Genomic DNA, 16,460 nt, shown 5'->3' on the forward strand with positions numbered 1-16,460 from the left:
GGCTGGACAGTAAATTGGTTTGGAAGAAGCACAGCTTAGCCACTGGTGAGACAGAGCCCAGACTGTTACTTTACCAATATTTAATCTTGTTTCTTTGTGATGCCTCCCTCCCCAGCCTGCAGCAGATGTGTAGCATGGGAATGGCATCAGCCTGGAAACTCTGCTGAGCATCAGCTGCAGCCCTGCTCACCTCTCACTCCATCCTCTGGCAGATGCAATATGCTCAAATACTTGCTGTATGGGCTCAGGGTCCCCAGGGCTTGACCATACATCCTTGAGCAGGACAGAGAGATTACCACAGCTGGAGATAGGGGTGTGCTAACCCTTGCTTTTCAGTGAAGAACAGATCACCACTGAAGCAAAAACAAATTACCATCTCTGGAGATGCTCTGCTGTGTTCTGCTGTGGGAGGCCCTTCTGCTGCTCCATGCTATGAAGAGAGCTGTAGAGGACTGGCAGTGGCAGCACCACCATGACCCTGGGCCAAGGTCAGCCTTGGCTGGTTTTCTGGTTCTCACATGCACAAAGAAAGGGGAGAAACAGAGAGGACAGGAATCCAGAGTTCATTTGCAGGTTAGATGGAATCTCATTGAGGTGAAAAACCTTATCCTGGTATCACAGATACCATCCAGTCCCTGTATTAAGCATTTTGTGGAGCATACAGCATACACAGACACATTTAATTTGTAGTCTCTAAAATTAAAGATTGCCTTTTCACTGGTAATTTGGTCCATAAAACACATCCATTGTAGGCTCCTGGTGCACAGGTGCAGCACTGCCAACTGAATGTGAGCCCACAAGCAGTGTGGTGAGGAGGGATCTATGTGTATAAGCACCAGGCTGTATCAGTGAAATTACTTTCATTTTTCACTGTCATAGTCCTGTGTGCCAGACTGAGCTGCCCTTCAGGAAACACAGTGAGGAATGCTTCCCTGTGCCCAGAGGAAAGAGTCTCATGCAGTAAATAAGTGCCATGCTGTCTAATTGTGTGAATTTCACTCAGCTTCATTTTTTAAGTTGCTATTATCTCAGGTACCCATAGATAAGATATCATTACAGGAGAAACATTAGGTCCAGGGCCAGAATGATCCTGTCATATTTAAGGACTCTCCTTGGCCACTAAAACCTTCATCCTCCTTAAGGAGATCTAAGAGCCAGTGTCTTTCTTGAAAGAAACACACAAAAGAGATGTTGAAACACTAGGTTTTTCAGGGTTTTAGTAGACTACACAGTGTTGTTTCCATTTTATTGGCTTTACACTGCACTGAGGGTGTTTTCAGAGACAGAAACCTCACTGATAAAAAGCAAAATTGTCTAATCTGTGTCAGTCATGCTGATGGACGCTGCAGATATCTTGATATTATGGTGCTTAGTATTGTCAAATGGACCTGAAATATCAGCATAAAATTATATTGATAATGAACTTGAGAGCAAATGGCAATTACTATGTACTGTTAACAGGTTTTCAAAGAGTGGCAGGAAGCCTACTTAGCTCTCTTTTCACAGAAAAAACAGAAAAAGTTTTATAGATAACCTGTTTTCAAAAGACAGAGAGACAGCAAGACAACGAGACAGATCTATCAAAGAAAAAGCATTTAGAGTGAGATTATGAAGTTGTTGAGCACTTACATGTCAAACCTCATTGACTTCAACTCCTCATTAGCATGAGAAAGAGTTGCATAGTTTGGCCTTCAGTGAGACAGTAGGCTTAAAAAATACACATTTGTCAACTTTCAACTGAAGCATCTCACTAATACTAATTCTATTCAGACTACCCAGCTAAAAGAAAATCAAATAAAGTACCTGCATGGGAGGTTTTTCTCTATGCATTTGTGCACACAGGAGTGAAATTCTGTTCAATTTATAGAATACAGCTTCTATTCTAAGATTTTCAAAAGAAGAACACCGTCTGCTGTATTTTATTCCTCAAAAGCTGAGCCAATCTTTCTAAAACTCTTTACAATTTGGAATCAGTTGCTGAAATGTGAACAGATTTCACAGGTATCCTGAAATATTTCTTTAACAAATAGAAAAACAGCACAAGCAATACCAACAACTGAATATTCTTGCATGAAAACTACCTTTAATAAGTAGGAGAAAAATCTGTTCCTTTATGTAAAAATAAATTACAGAGGGCTTTCCTTTACTCACTAAGAATTTGTTCTTTCCTAAACTTCTGAGGATTTTAGAATTACATGATACAGATATGTTTTTTAAAGCTACTCAGGCAGCAGAGGAAACATGCTGATACAAGAGCCCCTTTTTCAGAGAATATCCTTCTTCTTCTTAATATCCTTGAAGCTATTATGTATGCCAGACAAATTACACACAAAAGCCTGAATGTGTACTGGGGTAGTCAAACATTTCAGAGTAAACTTTCAGGGACCTCATCTCTTTCAGTAATCCTGTGTTTTAATAAATGAACCCAATTCAAGACTATTTTTTCCTTTGAGAATTTCCAGAAATGTTTTGGAAGGTCAACATACAGTTCCAGTCATTTGTAGACAGAATCCAATCATAGCTAAAGACACAATAATAGAGGCATGGCTCTAGATTAAAACAAAACAACCACACCCCATCCCCCCACCCCCCCAAAAAAATAAGGCAAAGAAAAACAAAACCAAAAAAACAAAACAAAACAAAACAAAAAAAAAACAAAAAACCAAAAAAAACAAAAAACAAAAAACAAAAAACAAAACAAAACAAAAAAAAAAAAAACACAAACAAACAAAAAACATAAACAAAATCAAAACAAACTTGATAGAATTATTTGTCTGTGGTATTTAAGACACAGTGGAGGAAAACAACAGGCACATTTCAGGAGAGGCATGGGTTGGGTAATGTTTGATGATACATGTTTTAATCATTCCACCAGTGTTTTTTCTAATCTTTCTCACTTGACACTGTTAAAAGGAACAACATATCTCATTATGTATTATTTCTCTGTAAGTATTATTTGCCTTTCAAAAACATTTGTTTCCCCCTTGGATTCCAAAGGCAGAAGACAGTGGCAGCATTTAAAAGCATAAGGGCAGTACCTATTCTACTAACAATTACAAAGCTCAGCAGGAGTCTCCAAGTACTAAAGAAATTTAACCTGTAGGATACAAATGCATTTTACAACATACAGGGGATTAGATTAAACCATGAACTCCCTGAAACAAAGGAATTGTACCACTGACTCTACTAGAGATCAGGCTTTCATCCTCATTGCATCCTATAAAAGATCTATAAATACAATCTGAGCCTGAATTTTCCTTCTGTAAAGACTCAAAATTCTTATTTGAATAGAAATGAAGATAGTTTTGGAGTGGGGAGATGTAGTGCAACAGCACTGTCAATCCCATAACTAAGACATGGGGTGCATTTTCACAGATGTACTCTGAGACTTGACAACTGTCTTATCCACAGGGCTCCCACCCTTGTCATTGTCCTGCCTGAACCTTGTGATACATTCCTCACAAGGAAGTGGCTATGTGGGGGTTATGCAGATAATCTAGGAAATATTAGGAAGAGAAAGGTCATGTGTGTTTTCACAGGCCTTCTAATTCCAGGCTTGACCTAGAGGAAGCATTACAAAGCCCATGCCAGAAGGACTGCTGGGTTTTACAACAGCCATCTAGCATCTGTGGAAGAGATGCATAGGGGCAATGGCATTTGATCCCAGGATTTTTAATTTTGCACTGTACAGTTCAAAAAAATCCATCTGTACTAAGGAAGAGTAATTTTTGTGCCTCCCAGAATAATTCACACTAGGTCCTAAGGTAGGGCAGGTACCAATACTACAAGTATGAACAAAAGTATGTTTTAGATTTGAACTCAGCAGTATAATAAATGTGTAGTAGTGTTGCATTTTAAGGCATCACAGTTTATGTTACTGTAGTGCTTCACAGCCAGCTGACTAGTACAGCAGCCATGAATGCCCTAGAAAAGTGGGGAGGACAAAACAGCTGCAAAATGAAAACCCTCAGTTATTTAATGTTCTGAGTACAAAGAAACTGAATGCAAAATATTTCAAATTCAGTCAGTCGCTTACCATGTACACCATGAAAATCCAAAACTGTTATTCCAGTAAAAAGCCAAGATGTTTTATAGCCACTCTGTATTTGTTGCCTGTGTCAATTGGACTTAATGCAGCCCCTCGAGATCTGAGTTACAAAAAATCATTAATTTTATGACAAATATGCTTGTTGGTATCATAAATTGATGGTGAGACTCACCTACATCTTAATAAAAAGTATTGGAGGTGTGACCCTGTTTTCAGATATTCTGAGTTCTGATATCTGCACAATCTAAATTGTGCCTTTTCAGTTGATTTGAGCAGTTGGCAGAGTAAACCTTTGTCTTGGTTTAATTGGAAACTTTCAGCATGTGCTCTAAAAGTATGAGAAAAGGGATCTATTTTTCACAGTCATACCTATCCTAGTTATGGAATTTTTCACACTGTTATACACAGCAAGTCCTTTAAGACTACTTCCAATTTCAGGACAGTTAGAAGACAGGGGAGGCCTTTTGAAGAGTGGCTGCCCAGCTCAGGATCCCCCAGGGTGGACTGGAGTGCAAAGGCAGCTCACACCACTCTTGTGACATTGGCCACAGGGGAAGAAATGTGCAATTTCATCCAATTTTTTTTCCCCCCTTATTCTTGATTGTTTCTGGAATCAGAAATCTAGTTTGAGATTACAAAATCCAAAAACAAATAAATAGTGTGGGAGCTTGCTGTACTACACACAGATAAACACACATATGTATGTACACATACAAACCTCCACCCTTCTCTCCACCCACCCATGTTAAAGTAGCTATCTTGCACATCAAAGGGTGAAAGATATTTTGGTATGTTCAAAAATCACTCAGGAGATGAACAAGTTTATTTGTTCCAAATGATGAAAGTTCAAAGTATTTCATTTATGCTAACAGTTCATTAGTGTAGCCACTCATGTGTGCTAATCCCACTTATTAAGTCTCCCTGTCTCCTATTAATAAAAATTTAGCTAAATGGGAGATGTTTCAACAAGAGTATTCCTACTTTCATACCTAATTATGCTAGATATGGGTATAGTATCTTGATAATAATCTTCCTTTTCACAAAGCCTTTAATCTAAATAGAGCTTGGAGTTGCCACAAATGACACAAAGTGCTGCACAGGCTACATTTGTCTGAAATCCTGTTACTGAGCTGCCTGTACAGTGCTCATCTCCAAAAATCCCCATGTGAGCAGATTAGCAGTGGTATCTTCCCTGAGCAGACAGAAACCCTCACAGCAGAAAAACACTGCAGTAGAACCCACAAAACCATTCAACTTAATGGGTCTCAGGACCTTCAGGAACGTGTGGCAATGAAAAGAGGCAGGGAATGTAGCAAAAGCCATGGAGAAGACCTAAGTGTCCTGTTATTGCCCATGTGAGAGCTTCAGCTGGCACACAAAAAGCAGCCATTTCCTTCCTCAGCTGCCTCCAGAAGTGAGCTAATTGCCTGCACCTTGAGAGATGATTTAGACAGGCCAAGGTTGCCAGATCTGTTTGTAGGACCTGCTGCAGCTGTGCTCACCTCTGCTGTAAGTAATTTCTTTCATCACATAAGCAGACAACTTTATGCTTCTCTGCTCCAAGTCCAAGAACAGGCCATTTCTTCCTCCTTTCCCATTCCAGTATCACATCTGTCCTTTCCCCCAGCACATTTCTGTCATCTCAGTTTCCACTCACACACAGGGTAGTCCCTCTTTCCCACACATAGCATTTACACAGTCAGTCCCCAAACTGCACAGTGCAGAAAGCCTGCCTTTCTCTCCATCCTCCTATTTCTGGCTAAATCAGACTACCTGCTTTCTCTCCCAGGTCTTACATGTGCTCAAACCCTGCTCTGCCAAGCACCACAGCAGGATGAACGATATCTCCTCATCTCCACCAGGGAAGAAGGAGGAGGCCAAATAGAAGCTTCAACTGAGCCCTCAGAGGTCTCCATGTGTGTGAGTTTTCAAAGTTCTCACAGTCAAATTCCAGTTGGCAATGGCATTCAGACAGATACCAAACACATCCTGTAAAGCAGACACTGATATTTGGTCAGAACACACTGGCCAGTTCTGCTGGTCCTATAATGGGAGCACAGTCATATTGGGAGCCCTTACATTTACATTTCTTTACATGCAAACTATAACCTCCCCATGGAGACAATATAAAACAGAACAACAGATCCAGGAACTCAGCATGGGATTTACAAGGATAACCACAAGGAATCTTACTGACTCTGGTAAGATAAAATAATGTAAGCTTGCATTAAGGATTGACTGCAATTATTTGCCCAAATTATATTATTCAAGATTTCAAAACAGTGAAAGATCACAATAGAAGTGATAATCCAGGAAATCACATGGGTCTTCACACACTACTGCTGATTCATACTGCCAACTGGGAATGTTGATCAAAGCAAAAAATACTTATTGACCAACTACCTACTCACATATGCAAGCATGTTTATGCTCCTCATCAATATTTTCCCAAGAATGCTCCTCCATTATCCTCAACCCTTCCCTTTCTTCTCTGGTCTTCCTCTAGAAAATCAACCAACCTTCAGTTATTTTTCCCCATTTGCCCCAGTTTTACTGTATATGTATTCAAATTTGGTATTTAAGATAGTTACCTAGGTAGTCTTGACCTTCATAAAGTTTTTTTATACTGTTACCTAGGCACTGCTGACATTAAGATTTCCTCTCCCCAAAAGATGCCACTATTGCCCTCCAATTATTGTGAATTTTGGTCAGCTCTCACCTCATTTAACTCACCCTTAACCAACTGTGAAACACAGCCAACCTTTGCAATACTATTTCTAACTTTTGACAGCTTCTCACTCTGCTATTCATTATGTCCCACAAGAAAATGTCTCATGTCATGTTCAATTAGGTGAACCTCAAGCCAGGGCTCGGTCATCTCCCTGCATAACTTACACTTGGCTGTTTAGCAGTCACTTAATTGGTCCCTTACCTTAATGATAAAAATTACTTAAGGATTTTGCTTTCTCCTGTAATTTAGTCCCATGGACATGTTTGCTCTTTTTTCTAGAGGTATTTTAAAATAATAAAATGGCATTTGATAAGAGCATAACCTACTGGCACACCCTTTTATTGCCATCAGAATATTTTGATGGTCTGATGGTAAGCACCACTGTTACCTTTTTTTTCCTGCCATATTAAAATACACCATAGTTTCTGTTGTCAGCCAGAACTACACCTGTCACCAAGACGACCTCTAAAGATCTCAGCTGTCTGTGAAGAATGAACCTATAACAGTGCAATCCAAAAGTGTCATTTGGCTCAGAGAAAGCAACCCTTTTTTCTCCAGTGGTTAGTAGATCCCCACAAAAGAGAAAAAGAGGACTGGTACACAATACTTCTTCAGGGAACCTGCAACCATTGACTAATCCTGAGTTCAGATTTACTAAGTCTGATGGTATATGTGCTTTTAGTAACCTTCTAAACTCTGGTTGACCAGTCCTTGAACTCCCTTAAATACACTGAATCCAGAACACCATTGCTAAGGATTTTCACAGGCCTAAATCTAATCACTGAAAGAACTTTGGGGCTGGAGTATTTTGAAACTTGGATTCATTTGCTGCCAGCAGTTCTTCCTGTTGGACAAGTGAGCATTTCCCATCCATACCCTCCACGAACTGATATGGTTCTACAGACCTTGGCCATGGGATGTCTCTTCCAAACTGAAGAATCTCAAACTCTTTTATATATTCCTTCTTGTTCCCTAAACATAGAAGCCATTACATCTCATCTTTGAGGTGTTCTTTGAAGCTGGTTGTTGCCCTTTGGAGAGGAAAATTTTGGTATTTGAAGGTGTGTGGTGAAGAAAAAAACTCCAAACAACAGAACCTATGGAGAAATTTTATATCAGTCATAATTAGAAGCTTTAAGCAAGGAGAGAATTTATAGAGTGACATAAATAATGATGTTCTTTGTTTTGTTCTCTGTTAAGAATGTTTTTGCTGTTTTTTGACATCTACCAAGCACTCAGCAAGACTTTTCATACAGCTGTTTATCATAACCCTGAACACCTAATAGTGAGTGGCAAGAGTAATTGCAGATCACATTTTCCTTTAAGATGTAGAATTCTTTTTTGTACATGTGTCACATATGTATTTGTATTTATTAAATTTTATATTCTTCCATTACCACAGTTGATAGGTAGCTCTGAAGTTTTAGTAGCAAATTAAGATGTCTATGTTTTCTGATAATATTTTGTTCAAATTTCAGAAGTTTCTCTTTCTAACAACAGAGGTTTTGAAATTTTAAAAGCCTTTACAATGGAATGACTGCCAGAAATGCTTTTAGAATTAAGAAGGAACATTGTTGTATTATTTCTTTCCCTATTTGCCTAAAACTAGGGCATTTTGTTTCTATGTACTAGAATCCAACATGTCTGCCTCTGTTTATTTTTTCTGTCAATGAATGAGCAACATGGGATTACTGTCAAACGGAGGAGCTGTGAATTTATTTTGTGGATACCTTGAATACTAACAAATAGCTGCTATTTTTGATATGAGCATATAAGCATACTTTTGTTGTGTACTTTTATCCCCAGTTGAATAATAGATTTCAAACATACTTATATTTTAAAACTATGAGAATAATAGCAGTCATAATATGCAAATTCATTTCCATAATCTAACTGGCTTCTTACTCCAGCTGAAATTGAAACATATACTGTAAACGTGCTACAATTTGCTATAAGCAAAAAAACAAAAAAAAACAAAAAAAAACAAAAAAAAACAAAAAAAAAAACCAAAAAAAAAGCAAACAACCAGGAAAAAAACCTCCCATGCTTCATTTTCCAGCAGTGAACTATTCCTACCATTCAACATGCATTATTTGAAAACTCCTCTGTGCAGCATCATCAACAATGTTTACCGAAGCATGATGATTATGATAAATTGTTTCAGAGAGTTCACATCTATTGTGCTTGTAGGCCAGCACTTGCTGTAAGAAGAATGCCACCAAACTCACAAATAAGAGAAAAGAAAAAGATAAATGTGACGTCAGTTTAGGAAGAATTGTTTGATAAGATCTGTGAATGTGCCAACTTGCTTTTGGCTGGAATTGACCTAGTAGATCTCAGCTTAATGGTGTGTTCCAGGGAGATTTATTTATTTAATTATTTATTATTTGCTATTAAATGAGCTATTGTTAAAGCCTGCTGCATATGTAGGAATGGGATTTATTCTGCATGACCAACTGTTTGAGTCTATGCCTTTAATGCTATGCCTTTAATACACAGCTTAAGCATGCCACTGGAGTTTTCCATTTTGGATTGGTGTTTTTGAAAGTATACATTTTGGCTTTATTTGTCCAAATTTCCTGTCAGGATGTACACTATCTTTAAAAGAAGGCAGCAGAAAAAGAGCCTTTTGATCATCGACACCACTAAAAACAGTGCCTTATTCTGCAGTTACTGACTGAAAGAATTTTCTTCACTGGCACAGAAAATGCCTCTTTACACTCTGTAAGGAGAGCTTTACCAGCAGTAAGAGCAGGAGGGGAAGGGGACAAGTGAAACTGCAGGCACAGCTCACTGCGTGGGTGACAAGAAAGACAGTGGTGCCTTATGTCCTTAAAGTGAAGGGCCAAATTCAGTGCCTGGCCAGGCTGCAGAGGAGCCAGGACAGGCTCTGCAGGCTGCCACTGGCCCCAGCAGCAAGGCAGACCTGCTTCCACCTGGCCTTCCACAGAAAGTTAAACAAAAGCTCAACCTCCCAGGAGGTCACATTACCTTGTGTTTAGAGACTGGGGGGGAATTGGATGTTAAATAATTCACTCTTGCCCACTCTTCATTTATCATTTCAGGCATTAGCCTTATCTGTCTCTGCAGGAAACTACTGTGTTGCTAACAGGTAACTAGGCATTGGGATGATATGACAGTGTGGTCAAAGCTGTGCTTTCTCTTTTCAGTTTCACATTTAATAATCCAAGCAGAAATTAATAGGAATGTTAAATAGGAGTATGAAATATTATTTTCATTTCCTCCTTCCATTTCTTTGCTCTATAGCAGGATGGATGATAACCAAATGCCCCTAGAGGCATTTGTCTGGAACACAGGAAGGATTTGCAACTGGAGTAAAAACATTTTACAGCACAGCCATGGCTCTCACAGAGATGAAAATATAGTCAGAAACTCAGCCACTGGTGCATCTTTCCTCACAGAGAGATTGTGTGTAGAAAAGATAGAAATAACCTTCAATAAATATGTTGGAAACACTTGTTCCTAACAGGTGTTGAGTGGCAGCAGTGGGTGTCAAGTAGTAGTGTTGAGTGCTACATAGCAGAGGTAAATTGTGATCAAAGAGCCAAAAACAAGCGTGAAGGAAATGCAGACAAATTTGACTCAGTGCTCATGCATGTATGTATGTGTGTGCATACATGCATATATATGTGTACAATATATATATATATATATATATAATGTTTAAAATTTGCCTTTCAGTCCATCATTGCTTACTTCACACTCTATAATCACTCTGCTCTGATACATAGTGGGGTTAGAAAGCCATTCTTCAGCAGACTAAATCAGAGGCAGCTGTAAAAAGAATCAGCTAGGCTGAGACTGGTTTTGCCAAAAAAGACATAGTTGGTAAGGGAATGTGGAGTTTATTTCACAATCACCTGGTAAAGCTGGGAGAAAGCAATATGTAAGATTTCTAGCCCACAAACCTTTCATTAGATTACTTGCTCTGCCAGAAGATGTGATGTTGAAGCCTTTTCCATGGCTAGGCCAGATAGACAGCTGTCTAAAAAAACAGGTTTAAACCCTGCTTTTTTTAGTGCATCTAACAATTCAGCTTTTTTCAACTGGTTCTTACAGGGAAGTAAAATAATAAAACCAGAGTAGGTGAATAGACTGTCTCTCACACAACCCTTCCAAGAGTATGATGGCACCTGGCTGCTATCAAACTGTCAAATTTTCATCTTTTTCTGAGACGAAAATATATACATGTACTGCCATTTTGTTTAGCTTTGAAAACCAATTGAGTCACATCTCTCTTTTAGGAAAGGGATAAAAAAGGGCTTAAAAGTCATCATTTTTCTTGTCTTTTTGTGTTCTTGAAGGCAGATGAATTAGGAGAGAGGAGAGGAGAGGAGAGGAGAGGAGAGGAGAGGAGAGGAGAGGAGAGGAGAGGAGAGGAGAGGAGAGGAGAGGAGAGGAGAGGAGAGGAGAGGAGAGGAGAGGAGAGGAGAGGAGAGGAGAGGAGAGGAGAGGAGAGGAGAGGAGAGGAGAGGAGAGGAGAGGAGAGGAGAGGAGAGGAGAGGAGAGGAGAGGAGAGGAGAGGAGAGGAGAGGAGAGGAGAGGAGAGGAGAGGAGAGGAGGAGCTGCATGTAAACCCAAAAAGTGATCTGACCAATATCAAAGACATTACTGAAATTGAAAACAAGAAAAGATAAATGCTATAGGAAATCGACATTATTCTGAAAAAAAACCACCCAAAAAGCACTCAAAGCTAGGGAAAAAAAAAAAAAAAAGCTGAAGGGACTGTGGAATGACTCACTCTGGAAATAAACAAAGGAAAATACTGTATCAACACTGAGAAAAAGTTCATTTAGCCTGATAAAAAATGTTACAATTTATAAAAAGAGCAGACTTGGAGAAAATAATTTAACATCAGGTGAGAAAATAAAGCTGAACATTAAAGAAATTTGAAAACAAAAGACAAGGCTTTTCAAAAGGAGAAAAGTTTTAAACAATAACTAAAGAGGGAACAGTTTCTCATCAAAATTTGCTAATGTTTCATAAAAGTACAAGTAGAAATATTGTGTACTAAAAAACAGCTTTGTGAAAATCCACAACATATCTACTATACAGTACAGTGAGGAAAATAAGTCATATTTTCACTGCTAAGTCATCAATAAAAATGGGAAGACTTAAAGAAACAGAAATCTGTAATGTTGGCTAAAAGTCCATTTCATATCTGCTTGCTACTGTGACATGTTCTGAGCTATTTATACTTCACATAGGAGAGAGAAGAAGCAGTAACAGAAACTATGTTTTGAGCTAGTTACTTATTTTCTTTACACATTTGTTTATTTCCAAATTAATTTCTGTGAATTTGGCTTGTCACAGTACAAGTTAAAACATCATGAACTGACAGCTGAAGACAAATATGAAGTGTCACCCTATCACAGCCAAGTGCTTCCTACACCACAGAGAGCTTTCTCCCCAGCTGTTCCTCTCTTCAAGAACCAGAAGGGAATTGTAGTACTTAGCCTCTGTCCTGTTTATTTTCTAAACCACTGACACCTATTCAAAGCAGCTATAAAGTATTATCACAACAGGGTGCTATAATTTAATTCTTATTCTGACCAGCTATGCACACACACTGAAAGGCCAGAGATGAACCTTCTAATCCATCCTAATTATCTCTATATTATAGGCTATAAAACTGCAGATGAATTGCTTAGTGTAAGCACCTGTGGTCATGTTTTAAGGAGACTATATTTTGATGTGAAGGTTTGAAATTATGGAGAGTCTAACACATTCACTGGTGATCTGTCTTAAATATTTATCATTCACCTTGTAAAATACTACAGTGTTTTACCTACTGAAAGGAAAACTATCAGCATAACAACCATGTCAGTACAGATTCTCCCTGTGTAGCAATTTACTGTGGAAAACTAGGAAATAGTAGTGCCCTCTGTGAGTGCTATACTTAACCTTCAATGTGGATGTGTTCATGATGGGTAACTTACTCATGGCAAAAATAAAAAGAAACCCTGTTAGAAAGGAAGACACTGACCTATCTAAAGCTTTTCCAGCACGTACCTGGGCAGTTAATCATGTTAAGAGGAGGTCCTTTGGTCTTGTTAGACAGCCACAAACCAGAGAGCAGCTGGCCACAGCTGAGTACCTGGAGATTAAAAAGTCACCAAACTGCTCAAAGGTTGGGTCCAACAAGGATAGAGGAGGAACGTGGAAGTTGCTGCAAGCTCATGCATACTTAGAAGCAACACAACTGAGTTACATCTACCTGTGATCTTGAGAGAAAAGCCAAGCAGAGGTATAGCCTGAGAGTCAGGCATTACTGCAGGCTCTGGCTTTAAACTGTATATTACAGTAATACCTATACATACTTCTATGCAATATTGTATTTTTCTTACTCCTCCTGAGAAACTAAGCCAATTGCAAAATGGTGTTGGAGCTGGAGTTTATCTCAAATATATTAATTATTTCTATTAGTACTTTGTCTTCCATATGTGTATCTGTGTGCTTGTGCATGCTTGTCTGTGTATGGGTTTGGAAATCACTAGTGCTTTTTCCTGGCATTTAGGTTCACTAAATAACATAAAAATCAGCTGATTAAATCTTTAACATTTTCCCTTAGGACAATCCTAAAATAGATTTTATTGGTGGAGCTCAGCACATGAAGCTTGTTTCTTCCCATTATACCAAAATCCATTTAACAAGAGCTGTCACTCAAGTTAAGTTTTCTCCTAATGAACCAACCTCTATTGTATTTACACTGTAGTACTCTGAAAGATGCTGACCTTGCATGAGAAGACACATCTGCAGTCTGCTTTCCAAATACAGTTGACTGCCTGAGCATCTTGGCACTTTCTCCTCTTAACTTTCGTTCACTCTAAAACTTCTACTTTGTTTAATGTCAAGATAGCTCATAACATCCCAAAAAGCCAGGTAGAGCAGGTGGAAATTGAAATGAGAAACACACAGGACAGTTTTTTTTGTTTTCTTTGAAGGACAAGCTGGCAGATGCAGCCTGAGGACTGAGAGGCTCAGCAGAGTAGGGTACCTATAAAGCACCAAGTGTTTTCACACTTAAGTTGCCCACCATTAAAAGTCACATCACATCCGTGCAGAATAGAGCGTTTCCCTCGGATGCAAGCAGTATCACAAACACAGGGACCATTCACACGGCTCCTGGGCTGCACTTCGGCGAGCCTGGGATGAAGCCGAGGACCGCGTGTACCATCGAACGCTCCCAAAATCTCTTGTGTTTGTCAGGGGTGCTTCCAGCCCCCACTTGTGTTTTCCCATGAGGGCTCAGCTCGGCGCAGGAAGGCCGTGGGAAGGCAGGCTCAGCCCAGAGGGCAGGGCGGTGCAGGGCAAGGGGGGCTCAGCCGGGACCCCGCGCCAGCCCCACGCGTGCTGCTCCGCATCCCCCCGGCCCGGTGTCCGGCCCGCGCTTCCCCCGATACGCGGGACCTGCTGCTTGTTTGCCCTCATTTTTCACTTCTGCTTTGGGTGGGGCTTGCTTTCTTTTTCCCTGGTCTTGTTTTGACTTCCCGCAAAAACGGTGCCAGTGCCTGCGCCCTGACCCACTTCTCCGTCGGATAATGATATTCCGCTGCCGCAGCCCCTTCCCCCGCTGCCACTCCAGTTCCCAGGGAACACGCAAGCCCTCCGGTTCCCGGGGCAGGAGCAGGCGGCAAACGGCAGCGCCCCAGCGGCGGCTCCGCTGCCCGGCCCGTTCCCACGCGGGGCCGGGGCGATCGCTGCCCAGCGGGACCTGCCCTGCTGGGCTCCGAGCGCTGCACTGACCGCCCGCGCACCTCGCTGACCGCGGAGACATCGCGAACCCCAGAGCCACCTCCCCTCCGCCCCGAAATAAACTTTTCTTCCCACGGCAAGGGGAGGCTGGCGGTGGCTGCGGGGCAGCTCTCCCCCCGCCAGCGCCGCAGGTGCGTCCCAGTCTTCGACCCCGGGGCCACGCTGTGCCCGCGGCGGTGTGAACCCCTCTCGGTCCCCTGTCCTCGTTCTCCCCTCCTGCTTTTTAGGAGGAGCGGGGGGATTCTGTTCCTGCCGCCCGCGGGTGCGCGCCACCGCACTCACCACCCCGCACACGCATCCCCCACGCACACAGGGAGTCACTCACACGCACACATACACACACATACACACACACAGACACTCTCACGCACACGCACACCCTCACACACACACCGACACCCTCACACACACACGCACACCCTCACACACACGCACTCTCACACGCCCGCACACGTGCGCGCCCGCCCAGCGGAGCGCGGTCTCCGCCCCCCCCCGCGCACACATACACGGCACACACAGACATACACGGCACATACACACACTCGCGACCGACACGTCAAGCGGACGCCCCGCGCTCCCCCGCCGCCGCTCGCAGCCCCCGCCATGCGCTGAGCGGAGCCGGGCCCCCCAGCTCCCAGCGCCGCCGATCCCCCGCCCGCGGCGTGGGGGCGGCCGCCGGGCGCGGTCGCGGCGCGGAGCCGGGTCCCCGCGGGGGAGAGGCGCAGCAGCCCGCGGAGGCCGGCGGGCGGGCAGGAGGCTGAGACAGCCGGACAGGCAGGCACGCAGTCGGAAGGAGGCGAGGGACGATTTGGACATGCTCATTCTCGGGCGCTTGGTTGCCTGCATCCAGCTCATCTGTATCCTCAGAGTGGGTGAGTGATCTCTGCAGGAATTCATCTTCGGGCTTCGGAACAACTTTTGTCCCTGGGCTCCGGTGGGTTTTGGTCTCTCGGATCCCTTTTCCTTAGCTATGCAGGCGCAGTCCGTGCCTGTTCCACACAGCGAAAACACGCTGTCAACAGCACGGGTGGGAGCGTTTCTCTGCCCCTTTTACCTCCGCCGCCGGGCTCCGAGGATGTGCGGTGCCACCGCCGGCGCTGGCGGGCTGCTCCGAGCGGGGCTCGCCAGCCCACCCTGCTCCGCTCCCCCAGCCCGCCCTGCTCCGCTCCCTCCCGGGGTCCGGCCCCGCCGGGCTGCCGGCACCCGCTGCGGAGGGACCGGCTGTGCGCCGGTGGCAAGGGGAGAGAGAAAATCCATGCCCAGCAATGCTGGTTCCCCACCAGCTCCTCTGGGGATGTGGGATGTGAGATATTACTTTAAGGTCTCGCATTAACTGTTCCGAAGAGAAGGGGATGGTGCGAAATTTCGCTTCAAAAAAGGACTCGTTCTCCCTGAACGTGTAACGTCAGTGGTTGCCCTAAACCGTGCAAAATACGAGTCGTTCATTCACGTGGGGCTCCGCATACAGAATATGGATTCATTTATAGATGTTAGTAGGACTGCTTACATAACCGAACACATTTTCAGCTCATGCAGACCTGTGCAACTGGAGTGCATCCTAAAAATCATGCCGTTCCCTGTTACATGAGAGGATGGTTATTATAGCCAGCGTGAGTCACTAAATGCTGTTAGAAGTGCTCTCTTCAGTACTTCATCAAATAAACACTAGCAGCTTATGTGGTAGGGTTTGTGTCCTGGTGGATGATCGTTTTGAATTTATAAGCTGTTATCAAACAGATCACTAGAAAATACCGGTTGGCTGCTTATATTTCAGTATGAGGAACTTGGGAGCTTCACCTCCCTGTGTACAAAACCAGTCTTACAATAGGTCTGCGGTGACAAAGTAGTCACTAACCTACATTCGTCACCCAATAGGTGGTGCTGCTTCTAAACCGTGCTGCTTCT

At 42.5% G+C, this 16,460-nt stretch overlaps 1 protein-coding gene across 3 annotated transcripts in view; it reads left to right on the forward strand.

Moving 5' to 3' along the window:
• Positions 1–15,086: 15,086 nt before the first annotated feature.
• PTPRZ1 (protein tyrosine phosphatase receptor type Z1) overlaps positions 15,087–16,460 on the forward strand; it is a 125,603-nt gene continuing 124,229 nt past the window's right edge. For all 3 annotated transcript variants that reach the window (XM_056481904.1, XM_056481905.1, XM_056481906.1), the window contains exon 1: positions 15,087–15,427. In XM_056481904.1, the coding sequence (XP_056337879.1) occupies positions 15,370–15,427 (58 nt within the window). In that variant the 5' untranslated portion in view covers positions 15,087–15,369. The remainder of the gene's footprint in view (positions 15,428–16,460) is intronic.

The sequence above is a fragment of the Oenanthe melanoleuca genome, chromosome 1A (genome assembly GCF_029582105.1).
Source record: "Oenanthe melanoleuca isolate GR-GAL-2019-014 chromosome 1A, OMel1.0, whole genome shotgun sequence".
Lineage (NCBI taxonomy): Eukaryota > Metazoa > Chordata > Aves > Passeriformes > Muscicapidae > Oenanthe > Oenanthe melanoleuca.